The 20,426-nt window shown below is 39.3% G+C and overlaps 1 protein-coding gene across 2 annotated transcripts in view; it reads left to right on the forward strand.

Moving 5' to 3' along the window:
* The window catches only part of SLC39A11 (solute carrier family 39 member 11), a 366,224-nt gene that overhangs the window by 216,398 nt on the left and 129,400 nt on the right, over window positions 1-20,426 (forward strand). For both annotated transcript variants that reach the window (XM_070740259.1, XM_070740260.1), the window contains exon 6: window positions 1,844-2,014. In XM_070740259.1, the coding sequence (XP_070596360.1) occupies window positions 1,844-2,014 (171 nt within the window). The remainder of the gene's footprint in view (window positions 1-1,843; window positions 2,015-20,426) is intronic.

Consider the following 20,426-nt stretch of genomic DNA (forward strand, 5'->3'; position numbering starts at 1 on the left):
ACTGGCTTTTAAATCAGAGAGACCTTTTCAAGACTGATCTGTCAGAAAGAAATGAGAAGAATAGTTAGAATGTAACAATGTTTTTTTTAAGTGTTAACCAATGAATACTATCCTTTAGTATAGTGTTGATTATATACTGCTAAAAAAAAATAAAGTGAACATTCAATAATACATCCTAGATCTGAATGAATGAAATATTCTCATTGAATACTTTCTTATGTACAAAGTTGAATGTGCGAAACAGCATGTGAAATTGATTGTCAATCAGTGCTGCTTCCTAAGTGGGCGGTTTAATTTCACAGAAGTTTGATTTACTTGGAGTTATATTGTGTTGTTTAAGCGTTCCCTTTATTTTTTTGAGCAGTGTATTATTACCCGTGCATATTCATTCTTTTCAGCCTGGACTCTTCTCTATTCATTTTCCGCTTTCAGATTGTAATTCTAGTCGATTAGGACATATCTCTTGTGCATAAGCTGCAAAGTTCTTTATGTTAATATTCTATTAAGAACATGCTGTAAAATCTTAGTAGCACAATTTACTTGATTTTAGACCTTTTTTGCCCATTCATGACACTAAAACATCCATGGATCCTTACAATAATGTAGCAAAAAGCAATAAACAGTCATCTCAAGTTATTCCTGAGATAGGGTTGATGTTACTTGTTCATTCAGACTCATGGATACACAAGGAATTTGTCTCTCTGTGTACATAGAAGCAACAAGTGATAAATCATGATTATAGACAAAATACATTCATCATAAAATACAGTACTCGGTGATGATCGGTGATAACAGTAATACAGCCATATTAGGTAGTTTGACAGTGTTGTGGGAATTAGTTATTTAGTAAAGTGATGGTCAGGTGGGGGTGGGGAAACTATTCTTGCATCTGGTTCTTTTGGCATGCAATGCCCTATAGCAGTGATGGCGAACCTTTTTTTCCCCTCGAGTGCCAAAAGAGCATGCATGTGCGCTATTGAACATGTGCAAATGCCCACACCCATAATTCAATGCCTGGAGAGGACAAAACAGCTTCCCCCACCTCTCGGAGGCCCTCTAGAGGCCAGAAACGGATTGTATCCCAACGCCTTGTGGCCCAGTAAGCTCATGTTTTGCCCTCCCCAGGCTCCAAAGGTTTATCTGGAGCTGGTAGAGGCTAAAAACGCCCTCCCCCATCCCCCTGGAGGCTCCCTGGAAGCCAAAAACCCCCTCCCAGAGCCTCTGTGTGAGCCAAAAATCAGCTGGCTGGCATACGCATGCACATTGGAGCTGAGCTAGGGTAACAGCTCACGCGCCAGCAGATATGGCTCCACGTGCCACCTGTGGCACCCGTGCCATAAGTTCGTCATCACTGCTCTATGGTGTCATCTTGATGGAAGAAGTTGAAAAGAATTTATGTCTAGGATGTGAAGGATCTGTAGATATTTTCACAGCCCTCTTTTTGACTTGTAGTATATGGGTCCTCAATGGAAGGCAGGTTGGTAGCAATTGTTTTTCCTGCAGTTCTAACTATCCATTGAAGACTGTGTCTTTCTTGTTTGGTTGGATAAGATGATTTTATTTATATATTATTGCATTTCTACAATATTGTATAGGTTTTCAACATATAATTAAATATTTCATTTCAGGTCCTTCCCCTCCATGAGTGCCTTCTGCATGGGATGCATTATAGTTTCTATAATTTTAGATAAATTTTCCAGCACATGTGGATGTGTCTGCATTAGGGAAAGCTGGTTTATATTAATATTAAACTCAATATCTTTGTGACTTTTCTTTATTTCTATATTTTAAGCACTTCTAACAGCAACCTAAAGTTTTGTAAACTTTTTTGTTTTTACTCTAGACAAAGGTGAAAATGGGGAACCATATCAAAGGAGGAAAGGTGCTGGGCATAGTCAGCCAGATCTTCCTGCAGTGTCCCCCACACTCAAAGACAACATTCCTGTTCCAGCAAGCAGCAGTTGGAGGAGGATCATGCTGTTGATTTTTGCAATAACAATACACAACATTCCTGGTAAGCTCTGTTTTGCTCTTTTGGTATCACTAAATTTCAGGCCTGAAAATACCACAGGCAAGGTTTTCATTCTGGTCTTAAGGAGCATCCAAGTAATACTGTAGGTCCTTTTCAGATTTGATAAATAAGGTTAATCAAGTGGCTGCTAATAGGCTCAGTACAGTAAATGATGTTGGCATTATAATTACTGCATGTCTCTGTAAAGCAGGAATGATGAATCCCTTTATTGTGGATGCAAGAAGAGATATCAGGCTCTTTGTCAACCGCTTCAAATTTGTTCTTTACAAGTACAATTCTCATAGTTTACTTTATCAATGTAAATAATTTTGTTGTTGATAGTTGCGAAGTCATTTCCAACTCATCGCGACCCCATGGACAACATTTCTCAGGGCCTTCCTGTCCTTTACCATCCTCTGGAGTCTATTTAAGCTCCCACCGACTGCTTCAGTGACTCCATCCAGCCATCTCATTTTCTGTTGTCCTTTTCTTCTTTTGCCCTCAATCTTTCCCAGCATTAGGCTCTTCTCCAGTGAGTCCTTCCTTCTCATTAGGTGGCCAAAGTATTTGAGTTTCTTTTTCAAGATCTGACCTTCTAAAGAGCAATTAGGGTTGATTTTCTCTAGGAGTGACCGGTTTGATTGCTTTGCAGTCCAAGGAACTCACAGGAGTCTTCTCCAGCACCATAGTTCAAAGGCCTCAATTCTTTGGTGCTCAGCCTTTCTTATGGTCCAACTTTTATAGCCATTCGTTGCAACTGAGAAAACCTCAACCTTGACTAAACACACTTTTGTTGGCAGGGTGATGTCTCTGCTTTTTAATATGCTACCTAGATTGGTTTGCTTGTTTGTTTGACTTATAAGCTGCCCAATCCTGCAGAACTCAGGGCGGCTTACAACAGTAAAGATTTGTCATAGCTTTCCTCACCAGGAGCAAGCATCTTTTAATTTCTTGGCTGCAATCCTCATCTGTGGTGACTTTGGAGCCCAGGAAAATAAAATCTGCCACTACCTCCGTTTCCTCCCCATCTATTTGCCAGGAATTAAGAGGGTCAGATGCCATATCTTAGTTTTCTTAATATTGAATTTCAAGCCAACTTTTGCACTCTCCTCCTTCGCCCACATCAAGAGCTCTTTTGTTCCTCTTCACTTTCTTCCATTAAAGTGGCATCATCTGCATATCTGAGGTTATTGATATTTCTCCCAGCACTCTTAATTCCAGCTTTTGATTCACCTAGCCTGGGTTATAAATGGTATGAAGTTAAAAAAAATTACAGCAATTGATCTATTTTCCCCAATGAACAAATACATCGCCTATACTTTTTGATTTTCATTTGATATTCTTTTTAACAGCCTTTAACCTGACTAGAGAATCTTAAAGCACTTTATTTCTATAATGATCTCCTAAATCTTTGAACTAACAATTATAGGAGACATACTTTGCCATTACATCTTCCCATATACATTGTCAACTTCCCTGCCAAGTATAGAACTCTGAGATTTCTCCCATCAAAATACTAATTGGAGCTGAACCCCATTAGCATTTTTTAAGTTCAACCAAGGTCACCCACATGCTGCCACACTGGGGTGCCATATATCATTGTTTTGAAATACGTTGTAATTTAAAGAAATCAATTTGCCATTGATTTTGATTCTAGCAATGTGTTGACAGACAGGTTTTATTGCTTTTTATAGCAGCTGTTTTAGTTTAGATTGTCTTGTTTTATTTATATTTTTAATTGTTGTAACACTGCATTAGGTTGTAAATTGCCCAGAGTTTGTTGGAGTGGGTGTAGATAGATAGATGGATGGATGGATGGATGGATGGATGGATGCCCTTTTAAAATAAGAAATGGAAAAAATTACAAAATACAACTTCCGATATACAAATTGGAAAAAGTAACTTGATGAATTTTTTAAAACCACACAACCAAGATGTACTGTATGAACCAATGTCTTAGGGGTATTTTCTGAGTTGACGCTAATAAGCACGCAAGAAACCTCTCAAATCAAGTAGGACTGAGCTTTGGAATGGCATAGCAAGAGTCATAGGCTCAGTTAACTTTCCCTTTCTTGAAGAAACCACAGAAGTAGAATGACATATTTATATACCCTACTCAATCTCTAGTGTAAAAGGTAAATGAGAATCTGGTGTAGCGTGAAGTTAAAGCTGTAGTTTCAGCTTGAAGGGTAGATTGCTAGGTGATTAGATCTTTATCTTACTTCCCTTTGGAAGGCATTCCACTGATCAAGTTCTTTTAGCCATTTATTCCTTTACATATGTATAATTGAAAGTCCATGGAAGATTTCTTGCCCTGTGTAACATAGGAAGGGAATGAGCTTGCAATTATATATGTTTTCTATCTTGACACATTCGACTGAAAAAAAAAGTTTTAAAAGATTTTGATTTAGGGTGTTGTTGTTTATAGATAAGATTACCTTATAAAATAGGATTTTTTTCTATGTTCTAGGTTGAAAAAAAGGTACATTGGATAAAAAACAGATAGCAAGGAGGAAAATTTATACCGCAACAGCTTCTCCATTTTTGCTGTTGGTTCTACCCTTTATTTAAGAGTTTGCAGCAATTGAAATTTCCCTCAAAAACCCTGAAGTTAAATATCAAATTTGGTGAACAAATGATCTGTCATTATCTACTAAACAAATTTGCTCTTGATTTCTATATACGATTTGCAGCACCCACGTGATGTAAATGAATTAGTGTTTTTAATATTAAGCTCCATTTATAGTTCAAGGAAATTCATGTAGCAATATAGCAATAGACTTATATACCACTCTGTAATGCTTTACAGCCCTCTCTAAGTGGTTTACAGAGTTAGCATATTGCCCCCAACAATCTGGCTCCTCATTTTACCAACCTTGGAAGGATAAAAGGCTGATTCAACCTTGAGCCAGTGAGGATTGAACTACTGGCTGTATTGCATGGAGCCTAAAATTCTGCATTCTAGCCACTGTGCCACCACAACTCTATGTATCTGTTATATTAAGTGATATACAATTTAGGAACTTCTTATTTCTCTGGATACTATTTCTGTTTGTTTCATTTTGGGGAACTAGGAAACCAGGTTTCTCCCTGGAAGCTAATCTTTAATGTGATCCATATTTTTAGCTGTTAAAATCCTAATCAAGCATCAACAGATGGGAGCAGTAATTCAACTTAATAATAAGCACAATATCTTCTGACATGTGTAAACTATATGTGTAAGTTAGCAAAATAAAAATCTGTTCATTTCTTCAAAAATATCAGAAAAGTTTCTTATAACAATAACGACAGCAGCAACAGAGTTGGAAGGGACCTTGGAGGTCTTCTAGTCCAACCCCCTGCTTAAGCAGGAAACTGGCTAACTAACATGGTAAGGTTAGTTCTTCAAACATATCTCGGGAAATCTGCTTTAAAACGGAGGAAATAAGAACTAAACTATAAGGAAAATACTAGTTAGAAATTCCAAGGTAAGTTCTAATTAGTAGATGTTCAAATCTAAAAGGCAAAGGCATTGTTTTAGACACAATAAGACACAAAGATAAGAAAAATGCTATAAATTGTTAACCTATAAGATGATCAATGTATTTACACATTGTCAATTCTTCTATTCCAGAAAGCATAAAATAGAAGGCCATTATCATTCTCCTATCACTTTGACAGTTCACAGAGTTAAGCATGTAGATCAAGTAATACTCTTTATCCATTTCCTAAATGGATAAAAAAATATCCTATGGCTTACATGTTTTAATATGGATATTAATGTTTTTTCTTCTGACTATAACAAGAGTTGCTAACTAGTGTTGGGCGAACTAAACCTGCAAAGTTCGGGCTCCTACTGAACTTTGCGCGGTTCGGTATAACGAACCCGAATTTTTGCAAAAGGTTCGGCAAAAGTTCAGGTTCGGGAGAGGGCCAGGAAGTGCCGCTGACCAGCTGTCACCTTCTGAAACAGCTGGGGAACTGTCGGCCAATTGGGAGGAGCAAAGGAGATGGGAATCCCATGAGGAGATTCCAGGGGCGGAGCTCTGACATCACTGAGACTTCCTTCCTGGCCAGCTGAAACGGGGACTCCAGGAAGGACGTCTCAGTGATGTCAAAGCTCTGCCCCTGGAATCCCCTCGTGGGATTCCCCACCTCCTTTTGAGCCTCCTGACCGGCCGACAATTCCCCGGCTGTTCTGGGAAGCGCCGCCGCCCAGCTGTCACCTTCAGAAACAGCTGGGGCGCTTCTTGGTGGTCTCCCGAATGCCAAACCCGGAAGTTTGGCAAAAGTTCGGGTTCAGGAGAGCGCTGGGAAGCGCCCCGACTGTTCCAGAAGGTGACAGCGGGACGGTGGCGCTTCCTGGTGCTTTCCCGAGCACCGAACTTTTTTATAAATTCAGGTGCCGAACTCAAACCCGAACTTCGTTGGGTTCGTCCAACACTATTGCTAACCTTGGCAACTTCAAAACCTGTGGATTTCAACTCCCAGAATTCCCCAGCCATCAAGGGTGAAATAATATTATCATGGCTTCCTTACCATTTTTCAGCGTCTTTGTTGGATGCAGTTCCACTGTTGTACCATCACCTTGTTCTGCTTCTGATAGTTGTTCACATTGTACTTATTTTGGCTTGGAGTTGTGATAATATGGCAAAGACAAACCTGTAGAATTTTGACTGTGAAGTAGCTGCTTGTACATTATTCTTACTAATGGCATGGTGGTGTTAATAACTTTAAGAGGAAGTGTGTTTTTCCTTTTTAGAACTCAGGCACAGAATATAATCCAAAAGCAGTTAATTTAAGGGGGCATTTTGGTTTTTATTTTATAAAGGTTAATTTGTTAGATCTGGCAACTCTAATTTTCAAACTGTCAAACGTCATTTCAAATAAGGCTGGAGTGAGAATGGGTATATCTTTCTGAATGCTACCCTGCTACTTTGTCAGAGCTATTTTTTTATTGTCACTCAAGAAAAAAATAGGGAACTTCTGTAAAGAGAAGAAAATCGCCTCTTTGCAATAGGTCAATTGCAATAATCTCACTGTTGCTACAGTGAGGTCTTGAAAGGGGCTGCCTAACCTTTTTAATCTTCCTTGTTCAAGACAAAGCTACTTTCAGATAATCATAGAGGCCTCAGAATGATCTCCTTATATTTAAAGGTCGTGGCATTAATGTCTAACACCCCCCCCCCCAAAATAAAGTTGCTAGAAGTATGTGAGAACAGCATCTTCAACATGTGTATTTCAGTTCAATGCAATAATAATGTGCTTTATCCTGTGCTTTAAACCCCATCCCAGCAATGTTCTTCTTTGCTTTTTAGTGTTTACTACAATGCAAGTTTCTGTTCTCACGAGTCAAGGCTTTTTAATAATTGAAGTCCAGTGTAATTAAAAATGCTGTTGAATTCCATATACAATGGCTAAAATGCTTGGGCTTCCTTAAAATGACAGGGCTACATGCACAGACCAAGCATGTCCAAACAGACCAAGCACAATCTCTTGAACAGGTAAACCAGGTTGAAAAACATCTTTAAAGTGTTTGCTAAGTGGAAAATTAGTTTCTGAGCTAAAGTATCAAGTTTTGTGAAATTTTCCTTTTTTTTTTTGAAAAGCATGGTGTCAAACAATATGTACCATGGATTATTATTATTTTTTACAAATTACTCATTACCTCATTGAGAGTTTAACTACACTCAGCAAATGCTTTGATTTCTTTTTCCCATTACATTTTATGAATGGGTAACAACAAGGAAAAAAGACAAAAAAAATTAAAATTAAAACAAGATGATACATGAAAATAACAACGATAGTGAACAAACACTAGATTCTGAAAATCTTCAATTGATTTGATATCAAACTCAATCCAAACTGACCTTAGATAAAGTGTATGACAGAATAAAACCTTTAAAAACCACGGCCGCCATATGCCACACACCAACAATTAAAGAAATTTGGAACTGTTACAAAACAGTTCAATGGGGGGGGGGGTATGGGTGAATGAAGGGCAAGAATGTACAAAGTATTTAGATAGAAAGTTTAGAATTTAATCTTAATGTTGATATAACAATTTTTTCGCTTTGAAATGACATGGAATATCTGTACAAAATAATTAAGAAGATAAGCACAATGATTATATAATTATAAGTATATGTGGAAACAGTGATGTAAAACAAGAACAACCATTTAAAAAAAAAGTAAAATAATTATATTTTCTCTCTATGAAATGAGGAACTCATACGGGTAAAGGAAACTTATATTTTTACACAAGAGTTCAATCCAATGGTGGCAATACTGAAGGCACAGTAAGTGTTTTGCTTAATAGAATGTGTTTATTATTCATTAATCAAATATATACACCACTTATACAAGTATTTATTATTAATTAAATTAATTTACTTGTGGTTTTCAACTTGGCCTGCCTGACTAATGTTTGAGATATAGGCATTTCCTTTATGGAGTTGAGACAGAATGTTTACCATTCCTAAAATAAATACATACATATGCACATTTTTATTTCAGAAAATGAGCTAGATGAAATATGAAAAAAGATAATGGAGTGAAGCAGCTCAACTTGCCTGCCTGTTTTGTTTTTTATCGGCTCTAAGATTTGAAGTAAAGGCTTGTTAATTTGCTCCAAGCTGAAGCAAATGAAGAGAATAAATTGATATAGATGGGAGATGCCAAGTGGTGGAGTAGTAGTTGCTAATGTACTACTCTGGATCATTAATTATGCATTTAATCAGGGGCTGTTTATTCTGGTTAATCTTTGTGCTTCCAGTGGTTGTTATGGCAAGAAATGGAAATGAATTAAAATGTTACAAGCCTAGCACAAATAAAAATTAGCAAGGTGTAAATGAGAAATCTAAATTGTGTTTATAAAAAATTCTGATGTGAGAGAAAGAGAGAGAAAGGGGAAAGGGAGGGAGGAAGAGGGAGGTATGGATGCTGTAGATTTGTGCATTTTGTATAGTTTTGTTTGTGTCTTTATTTGCCATGATGTATCAGTAAAAAGATTAGGTGTGAATTTTATTCTAAAATATATTATGTGTATTTCCTCAACAACCTGCTGGTTAAACCACCATCTTTCTATTGTCTAGAACAGTGGTTCCCAAAGTGGGCAGTACCGCCCCCTGGGGGCAGTGGGATGACGTAGGGCAGTGTTTCCCAACCTTGGCCACTTGAAGGTATCTGGACTTCAACTCCCAGAATTCCCCAGCCAGCGAATGCCGGCTAGGGAATTCTGGGAGTTGAAGTCCAGATACCTTCAAGTGGCCAAGGTTGGGAAACACTGACGTAGGGAGGCGGTAAGAGGCAAAAGGGGTGGCAGGGGGGCACTTAGAAGGGCCAGAGGGGTGGCGGAAGCCCTGTAAGGAGGAAGCCCTGTGAGGAGATGCTGCTGATGATGTGCAGGAAGTCTCTCTACTCCCCTTAATTTGCAGCTGCTGGCTCCCTCCATTTGTGCTTTTTATATACATCCCAACATACCCCCCCTGCTTGGGAATGCTGTTTCAAAAGAAGGAAGGGAGGGAGGAAAGATGGGAGGAAGGAAGGAAGGAAGGAAAGAAAGATGGGAGGAAGGAATACAGGTAGAAAAAGAAAGGGAGGGAAGAGGGTGGGAGGAAAAGGAAGGAAGGAAGGAAGGAAGATGGTAGAAAGAAAGGAAGACAGACAGACAGAAAGAAAGATAATAGGAAGTAAGACTGACATAAAGAAAGGAAAGAAAGATGATAGGAAGGAAGAAAGGAAGGAAAGAAGGAAGGAAGGCTTTTGACCACAATTGAGCCTAAAATTTAACTGAATTTCACCACCCAGTCACCTGACTTCATGCCCATCTGAAGGGGTGGGGGCAGTGAGGATGAGTTTGTAGCACCAAGGGGGCAGTGGACTGAAAAGGTTTGGGGACCACTGGTGTAGAATGAGTTGCAGCATGTATACTTCAATACAGATACTTTCAGATTGTCATTTATCTTCGGCACTAAAGGAGAGATCATAGTCCTAACTTTGCACTGAAAGGAGAAACTTATGGAATGGAATGTCGGGGCATTCTTGAAAATTGCTGTGTGATTTGCTTTCATATTACAGTGATCCCCCGCTCGTTGCGAGGGTTCCGTTCCAGGACCCCCCGCAATGAGCGGGTTTTCGCGAAGTAGCGCTGCGGAAGTAAAAACACCATCTGCGCATGTGCAGATGGTGTTTTTACTCCCACAGCGCTAGCGAGGAGCCGAAGATTGGGGGCGGCGCGGCTGTTTGCCGCCGGCATGGAGGGCTTCCTAGCAGCCCCCCAAACCCGGGTTGGGGGTCCGGGGGGCGCTGGCTCTCGGTGCTTTCGAGCTGAGTCCGGGAGCGAATTCGCTCCCGGACTCAGCTCAAAAGCGCCAATAGCAAGCGGCAAGGAACGGCTTGTCCACGCCGTTCATTCTCGCCGCTTTCGAGCTGAGTCCGGGAGCGAATTCGCTCCCGGACTCAGCTCGAAAGCACCGATAGCAAGCGGCAAGGAACGGCTTGTCCACGCCGTTCATTCTCGCCGCTTTCGAGCTGAGTCCGGGAGCGAATTCGCTCCCGGACTCAGCTCGAAAGCGCCGATAGCAAGCGGCAAGGAACGGCTTGTCCACGCCGTTCATTCTCGCCGCTTTAGAGCTGAGTCCGGGAGCGAATTCGCTCCCGGACTCAGCTCGAAAGCGCCGAGAACGAACGGCGTGGACAAGCCGTGCCTTGCCGCTTGCTATCGGCGCTTTTGAGCTGAGTCCGGGAGCGAATTCGCTCCCGGACTCAGCTCGAAAGCGCCGATAGCAAGCGGCAAGGAACGGCTTGTCCACGCCGTTCATTCTCGCCGCTTTCGAGCTGAGTCCGGGAGCGAATTCGCTCCCGGACTCAGCTCGAAAGCGCCGATAGCAAGCGGCAAGGAACGGCTTGTCCACGCCGTTCATTCTCGGTGCTTTCGAGCTGAGTCTGGGAGCGAATTCGCTCCCGGACTCAGCTCAAAAGCGCCGAGAACAAACGGCGTGGACAAGCCGTTCCTTGCCGCTTGCTATCGGCGCTTTTGAGCTGAGTCCGGGAGCGAATTCGCTCCCGGACTCAGCTCGAAAGCGCCGATAGCAAGCGGCAAGGAACGGCTTGTCCACGCCGTTCATTCTCGCCGCTTTCGAGCTGAGTCCGGGAGCGAATTCGCTCCCGGACTCAGCTCGAAAGCGCCGAGAATGAACGGCGTGGGCGGGCGAAGGGCGGGCGGCAGCGAGGAGTTTGCGTGGGCGGTGGGGAAACTCCTCGCTGACGCCAGCAAGAGGGGGAAGACTCAGGGAAGCCGCCCAGCAGCTGATCTCCCGGTTGCCATCTACGCATGCGTGCCCATAGAAAAAACGGGCACGCATGCGTAGATGGTATTTTGACTTCCGGGTTGAAAAATAGCGAAGTACCCTGTTCGCAATGGTTGGGGACGCAATAAACGGGGGATCACTGTATTTGAAACATGGCTTTTAACTTCCTTCAGTAAATGGAAGTTATGGGAACTTCTTGAATTTCTTGTGACTGTGCCTAAAAGGTATATTCTTATCTATGGCTTGAAGCCTGACAATAAGCGTGGCCCATGCTAAAAATGTTGATAGTTATAGGATTGTTACACAGCAGGTGAGTTGTTGTTGTTGTTGTTGTTGTTGTTATTATTATTATTATTATTATTATTATTATTTATTAGATTTCTACGCTGCCCCTCTCTGTAGACTCGGGGCAGCTCACAACAATAATAAAACAATGTATAACAAATCTAATAATTAAAAGTCACTAAAACCCCTTATTAAAACGCAAAACATACACACAAACATACCGTGCATAAACTGTATAGGCCCGGGGGAGATGTCTCAATTCCCCCATGCCTGGCAGCAGAGGTGGGTTTTAAGGAGTTTACGAAAGACAAGGAGGGTGCGGGCAATTCTAATCTCCGGGGGAGCTGGTTCCAGAGGGTCGGGGTCACCACAGAGAAGGCTCTTCCCCTGGGTCCCGCCAGACGACATTGTTTAGTCGACAGGACCCGGAGAAGGCCAACTCTGTGGGACCTAACCGGTCACTGGGATTCGTGCAGCAGAAGAGTTGATCTCTTTATGATACTCTCTGCTATTTTCAATGAACTTTTATGGTAATCATTTACATTACTAGGAATAAACATTTGCTATTTTTAAAAGCACCTTTGGGACTGAGAGTTGGTGGACAGCAAGGGATTTTTTCAGGGGCATATTGGTGACTATAGGCATCACACTGCCTGTCCATTCAGGAGAAGAGTGAGGTGCTATTGATCCTTTGGGAATCAATATTTCTTGTTGAAAGAAATAGACCTTTAATGTTACTATTGAAAACAATACTTTTCCTTAAGAGGAGAAAAGTGCTGTCAACTTATGCAAGCAATACAGAACTTATTAGGATTGATAATACATCCTCAATTCAGGGCAGGAGGGGAATTATGACCTGTTTTCTGAGGCTATTCTTGCTAATTGAGCAGGAGTGTATGAGAAAGTATTCCTTTGCCAACTTTAGTTCCAAAAATGATGATGTCCATGTATAATTAAAGTTGCATTACATCCAATCATTCCTGCTGGTTGTATTTAGAATTATTGAACCAGAGAGGAAAAGCTGTGTTTTGGGCCTAATCCTAGTGCTTACATAATTGTAATAGTCGTAATTAAAATAGGGTCATTCTTTGTCAAGTGGACCAATTTTCAGAATCTTCCCCACATGACCACCTTCAATTTCAATGAAACTTTGCACATATATTCCTTAGGAATTTTGCACACCTCAGTTTTATACCATAAGGAATATATGTGCAAAGTTTCACTTAAATTGAAGGTGGTCGAGTTGGGAAGATTCTGAAAATTGGTCCACTTGACAAATAATGACCCAATTACCTGTTAGGAAAGCTAAGGAGAAATTCCTTGTTTACATGGACTTTTTGTAGTTATCTGACTACCAATCAAGCTATGACTTCTGAAGAATTCAAAACTATTAAATCAAGATGCCAAACTTTTCCTTTAGTATTACTACAGATGGCACCAACCAAACTGGATCACTGACATCATTGTGACATCACCTGTTTTGGGTGAACTGAGCTCTCCACTGAAGTTTTAGAAGATCACATTTAATCAAGAACTTATTAACATATACACATTTATTTCCTGACAATTCTTTATTTTCAGCTTAATAATAATTTTGGGATTTTGTTTGTTTTTATATGTACCTGTAATCATTTTGAATCTATCTGTCTGTCTGTCTGTCTGTCTGTCTGTCTGTCTGTCTGTCTGTCTGTCTGTCTGTCTGTCTGTCTGTCTGTCTGTCTGTCTGTCTGTCTGTCTATCTATCTATCTATCTATCTATCTATCTATCTATCTATCTATCTATCTATCTTTTAAATTTAAATTCCACCTAACTCCAGTGGACTCTGGGCAGCTATCAATTATTAATTACAAATCTTCCACCATTTGTATTACTACCTGATAAGGTAGGATGGTTCTTTCTGAGATTTTTGTCTACCATTATGCATCTGTGACCTATGTCCCCTCCTCCGATTGTTCCCTAAACAGCATCTATCCCCATCCCATTACAATAGAAGTAGTTGTAGATATACAACAATTCCAACAGTGTACAGCTGGGTGGACTGTAAAGCACCCATGCTTATATTGATTCCGGGAGATAAATACCTTTTGGAAGAGTACAAGTGCACTAGAGTGCCTTCCGTCCCCTGTCCTATTGCTCTCCTTTATCTCCTATACCTTTCTTCTATTCCTATATCTCTTCTTCTATTCTTTCATTGATATGTTCTATTACTATATCTTCTTTTCTATTATTTCTTAGATATATTTTACTATGAGTATCTCCTCTATAACCTTCATCATGTATTTTACTATGTGTATATAGATATATACCCACTAAAACCCTCATTGTGTATTGGACTAACTAACTAACTAACTAACTAACTAACTAACTAACTAACTAACTAACTAAACAAACAAACAAACAAACAAACAAACAAACAAATAAAATATATAGATGATAGTTGTGCAAAAGGGATATGTACAACATCCTTATCTTTTTCTAGATTGCTGCCTTCCCTCCACAAGAATTCATACAGCTACCATAAAATGGTGAAGGCTATTCTAAAATTAACTCTTTAAGCATTCCTAATCCAAATACATAAAAACGATACGTGACACCCAAAAATAATTAAGGCATATGTCAGCTGCCTAGAATTTCTAAGGAAGGCTTAGTCTATTTCAGCTCTCACATTGGAAACACCCCAGAATTTTCAACCTCCTCTCTCTTCCTGAAACAGCATTATATTTATATTTTTAAATAAAACCCATAAAAGACTTTTGGCCACTTTGAAATTCTCAGCTCAGAACTATTTGCATTTTCAAAGAGTTTCTAAGCAGATTTAATTTTTTTTTCAGGCTCAACCCCTGTGAATATATTCCAAAGGCATTGAAATATTCTTCTGCAGAAAAGACAAGTTAGGTTTAATTTTAAATTTCTGTTCTCAAAGGTCCTCACACTACTAGCGAGGAGAGTTCATTAGGTAGAATGATGTCCTTGTTTTTGTGTATTGACTACAGTACTGTGTAGATTATATACTGTACTATTGAAAAAAAGGACTGTCACAGAATGTTAAATGGTACTTTCAAAGCTAAATTCTTGACAAATGTTTGAAGGCTTAAGCTAAAATGGAATGATATTCTGAGAATCATTCTTGGAAGCAATGATCCCTAGAATTGGCTTACTGCAAAAATCAAGTTTAAATACCACAGTTAAGCTAGCAGCCTGATGAAACTTTCCCATGAACAAGTGGTTGGGATTTGAAGGGTATTAATTTGTTCCAATTTTCATCAGCCCATACCACACCAAAGTATTGCCAAAGTAAAGATTCTTCATCCAACCTGTTGGATGCACAAAGACATTTTAAGCTGCTTGTTACTGGTTCAAAGTCTTTCTTTAGGAAGGCTCAGCCATTCAAATGTATCTTTCCCTTTAATTTTCAGCAAGGGTTCGAGCCTGCGTGTCTCGTTCTGTACCTTTTTGTTCCTGGAAAAAATGGTGGATTCATTCTGCCAATGACTTGGGAGAAGACACTGTTGCTTAGATACAGAGGTACTTTGAAGGAAGATAATGTTGCCAGGGAAACCAAGCCCTGAACTTCTCTGTCTTATATTTGTTGCTTTGTGGTTTCAACACTGGGCAAAGATCTTTTTTCCCCCCTGAACGCTGTGAAAACACAGTAGATTTAGAAACTTGCATAAAAGCTGCTAAGTAGCTGAGAGAAAATGCATGCATGTTCCAGGTGTTAAACTACAAAATATGTAGATGTGAAGTCTGTCTGTGAGTGGCTAAAGAACTGTTTTCCTATCAGATTAGAAGCCATCAGTTTTTTTAAAAAAAAGTTATTTCTAGTGGCAAATAGAGTAGAATAGAATAGAATAGAATAGAATTGAATAGAATTCTTTATTGGCCAAGTATGATTGGACACACAAGGAATTTGTCTTGGTGTACAGGCTCTCTGTGTACATAAAAGAAAATATAGATGTGTCAAGAATCATGTGGTACAACACTTAATGATTGTCATAGGGGTCAAATAAGCAATGAAGAAACAATCAATATTAATAAAAATCTTAGGATACAAGCAACAAGTTACAGTCATACAGTCCAAAGTGGGAGGAAAAGGGTGATAGAAATTATGAGAAAAAACTAGTAGAAATAGAAGTGCAGACTTAGTAAATAGTTTGACAGTGTTGAGGGAATTATTGGTTTAATAGAGTGATGGCGTTCGGGGAAAAACTGTTCTTGTGTCTAGTTGTCTTGGTGTGCAGTGCTCTGTAGCAATGTTTTGAGGGTAGGAGTTGAAACAGTTTATGTCCAGGATGCGAGGGGTCAGTAAACATTTTCCCTGCCCTCTTTTTGACTCGTGCAGTATACAGGTCCTCAATGGAAGGCAGGTTGGCAGCAATTGTTTTTTCTGCAGTTCTGATTATCCTCTGAAGTCTGTTTCGGTCCTGTTGGGTTGCAGAAGCAAACCAGACAGTTATAGAGGTGCAGATGACAGATGTAGCAATCAGAAAGGGGGAAGGGCATCTGATCTCTTAACTGTTGCTCTGAAAATCAATTTTAGTTTCGCAGGTTTCTACATATTGTTCCATGCAATAGATCAGCAATCTATTTTGCTGATTGAGTTGATAGGTTGCATTGATGTGGTTGAGAGTCAGAGCAGTCAGTTCAAGATTATTCATCAAGAGGAATGAAAAAGAATACCATATCAGGCTGATCAAAGATCAGATGTTTAATCAGCCCTACGTGCAATGACTAGTCTAGTATTTATAATTATGTTTTCATTAGGGCTCTTTCAATATTCAAGTACAGCGCTGAGATTATAATAACACTGAAGACTTTTGAAGCAGCAAAAAGGGTAAAAAAGTGAAAATGAATACTTTGGGAGAATGGGGAATGGGAATACAGGGGATGATAGTAAAAGATAACAAACACTTGTATGAAGCTGCAAAGAATTACAGAAGTTACTGTCTGAATTCTATATTTCTGTCAGCCTTGATAGCTTCAAGGCAGGATTAGACAGATTCATGGATGCCAAGTGTATCGGTGTTTATTGAAACGGATGTCCATGTGCCGCCTCTATGTTGGTTGAGGCAGGCAGGATTCCCTTGGGTATCATTTATTGGGGGTCAAGGGAAAGGGAGGGTTTTGCCTTCTCTTTCTGTTCAAGATCCCCATGTACAATTGGTGGGCCGCTGTGTGACACAGAATGCTGGACTCGATGGGCTTTGGCCTGATTCAGCATGGCTCTTCTTAGGTTCTTAAATTTTATTTAAATATAAATGAAATAATATTTTGTGAGATATTGAGAGATCTTAAATATGGCAAAATCTGATATTTAAACTTACATTTGGCTCTATGCATCTTGAAAGCTTTGTTTTCACATTTGTCCAAACATAAGCTCCCAAATCTACATGAGTATTTTTTTTCCTTCAGTAAAGGTAAATTTCAAATGCAGCTTTTAATATAACACAGCAATAGCTGTGATCATCTAACTGACCTTGGTTCATTTTAATGAAAACTAAACAAGTGCATCCCTGGTTAATACTTGGTTGAACAACCATTATGAAAATTTTTAAAATGTGGCAGAGACAAAACATTTCTATATTGTTGTCATGCTCAATTCAGAGAGATTTTTTATCCTGTATGATATGATAAGGAACCCTCTATTAAAGAATGTAACCTTGTTTATTAACTGTTCTAAAAGATGACTGCTTACTACGGGATCTCTTGGCAAATTTATTAGATTGATTATTTATTATGACAATCAAGGCTGAAGCCAGAATGTGATACTTACTACTACATTATTGTTGGGTTTTTTTTGCAGGAAACAGTCATTTACTGATTTCATTCGACAAGCAGACTCTTTTTTTCAGAGATATGTTTTGATATCCAAAAATTATACAATTCTAATACTGGCTCTATGAAGTAAATAAAGAATTTTAGAATTCAGATATTTTTAAGGAAAGTTATTGGGTACATTAATTTTGATTATGAATGTATTTTTACCATTGCTATTCATTATTGGACAGATTTGCCCCTGTTATACTTAATGGGCATTCTGGGGTATCTGCAACTGTGAAAGCATGAACCAATTTATACAATTCACATCCTCTCTCCCGGGATTTAAATTCTATTGTGGGAAGAAGTATCCATTGGGTTCAGTTCCAAGCTGGGAGAAAGACACTGGAAACACGGAGGCTGATTGCAAAGATGGTTTAGTGATGAAGCAGAACCACATGGATTCTGGGCAGCTGACAAAATGGAATTGACAGTGGGGGATTTTTATACCTTCCCTTGGGCTTTGCACTTGAGCTTCCTGTTCCTGTGCAGGAACATGTATTCTCTTGGCTGTTGTCAGATTCCTATGGCATCACGTAGGGGTTGTGTAGGGGTCATAGCTGATTCTATAGGCAAAGTACAAATTCTAGGTGTTTGTCTGATCTACATTTGGTTGAAGTTTCAACTGAGATGATGCAATGAAGTAGCTTGTGTTCTGAAATGGTGTTGGGAAATTCCTATTGTGGCTTAATGGCTTTGTCCTGAAGGATAGTCCCACCATCCTGGAACTCAAGGTCTTTTGTTTCGTAGATAGGCTGGCCAGTCATTCTTAATGTGCACAAAATATCTGCTGGGGGCTATTAAGCCTGAGCCTGCTTCCTGGCTCTAAAAACAAAACAAAACATGTTTTTTTCCATTTCTCATTTAGGGAAATAAAATATTCTGCCTTTTTATAACATCCCTCAAATATTTCATTCTTCTACGAGGGTGGGTGCTGACTTTCTACACAAGCTTAATTTTCTATTTATAGGAATTTTCAGTATTTTCTTTAAAGCATATTTCGTTTGCTTTGACTTTCTAGAAGGCTTAATTTTGTTCTTTATGAAAAATATTGGGAAAAGTATATTTAAAGGGACCTGAAATTTTAAGGAGAAGCAAGGGCATATGAAATTAAGACTGCTAATCAACTCAGATGGATTGTATTGGATATTACTATTTTTGTTGTTTGCATTGTAATTGCTTTGATTATTTCATGATTACTAATCTAGGAGGCTGAGGAAATCAGTGTAGCTTCTTATTCTGCAAGATGAATGATTACCATTAATCTTAATGAATTTTTCATTGGGGGCAATCTTTCTTGGAAAGCAAGTCTCAGCCCTTTTATTTCTTCCCTCTCTATCTCACTTTCATTTCCATTAAGGTAGTTTATAACCTGGTGGGTTCTGATAAATAAAGCTCCACATCCATCCATCTCTTAAAGCCATCATTTTTCTTAGAAAGCTAGAATAAGTGGATTAGGGCTGACCCACCTGCATGCCTTGAAATACAAGAGATACAACTATAATGGACAGAAGTATAAAAGCAGCAACATTTTTCTTTGTTTAATTGCCCTCCAGCGAGATCAGGGGTGTCCAATCTTGGCAATTATAAGACTTGTGAACTTCTCCAGCATGGCTGGCGAGGGAATTCTAGAAGTTGAAGCTCACAAATCATAAAGTTACTAAGATTAGACACTCCTGATCGTCATCCTATACAGTATACAGTATGTCACCTCCCATTTGCCACAAACCAGTCCTTATAGATTTTCATACAGTTTTGCATAGCTCTTCCGCTGCTTTTAACAGCACCACCGAATGTCCACACCAATTTTAGTGCTTTTATTTCTCTGTACTGATTTCTGGCAGCATTTATCAGGAAGTCCTGAAGTTTCCTGTTGGGAAAACTGGAGGGGAAAAACCCCGTGCTGTTTTCTTTCCTGCATTTTGAAGGGTAGGAAGCAAACCATCCAGCAACATACAGTCTGAAGGTTCCTTGGGTGCTCACTTTTAAACTGCAGTCTTAGAAATAGCAGACTGCAGTGAGGGGAAGACATCTGTCAGTCTTCTCTTTTTGCAGTCAGGAAAAACAGAAATCATTAAAGAAACAAATCCTTTGACTGTCCTATGTTGATACGGGTGACAGAAACTTCTGTTTGGATTCATGGACATGGAAGCTTGCTTCTTAACAAAGGTCCTTCCCAATCTTCTACTTGCATATGCTTTTGTGCAGTATTTCTTCATAATGTGTCGAGTGTAAAATGATCTCCCAGATTCAGATGGAAATCATTTGCAAAATATGCCTTGTTTATAAGCAATATCAACAAAAGGAACTCCTATTTTTTAAATGCACTTGCATTTAAGCCTGACATTTGCAATCCTGATGAGTTTATGCAAATATTGTACCATCAGAGGCTGTTGGATTGTGTCTGTGGACTCATTAAGGGTGTCATTTAAATGCTTTTTATCAAGAGCTAAATTAACTTCAAATGAGTTTTTTACTCTTTAAAAAAAAATCTATCTGTTTATAGTCAGCTCCATTTCATGGCCTGGAGCCTTCCTATTCCCTCTCTGCTCCATCATGGATAGTTCTGCTAGTATCTAATCATCTTGCTTCTGCCCATAGGTTGATAGTTTTTAGCCAAATAATCCCCAGCTGTCTCTTTCATCTCTACTCACAACTGCTGAAGAAGAATTCCTTCTCTTTTGATTTGCTTTTCTTTACCACTTGTGTTAGAAGAGATAGGTGCTTCTTTATCAGGGGTGTCAAACTTATGGCCCAGATGCTTCACATGCTGGCCAGCCCACCTCTGGTTTAGTGAAGAGAAAAAAAGTTACAATACCTGGTGTGAGTTTGACACCCCTGCTCTATGTTGCCTCAAATGTACAAACGGCTGTGTGCCATAATAGATTTGAATATTTGAAAGTTTATATCCGTGGATTCTCATTATTTGCATAGTGGAATATAAGAGTCAGATTATATCTCATGTACTTTCAACTTCATATATGTAGTATAGGCCATGAGAGATCCCAAACTGTGTATTTTA

This window comes from Erythrolamprus reginae, chromosome 2 (assembly GCF_031021105.1).
Source record: "Erythrolamprus reginae isolate rEryReg1 chromosome 2, rEryReg1.hap1, whole genome shotgun sequence".
Taxonomy (NCBI): domain Eukaryota; kingdom Metazoa; phylum Chordata; class Lepidosauria; order Squamata; family Dipsadidae; genus Erythrolamprus; species Erythrolamprus reginae.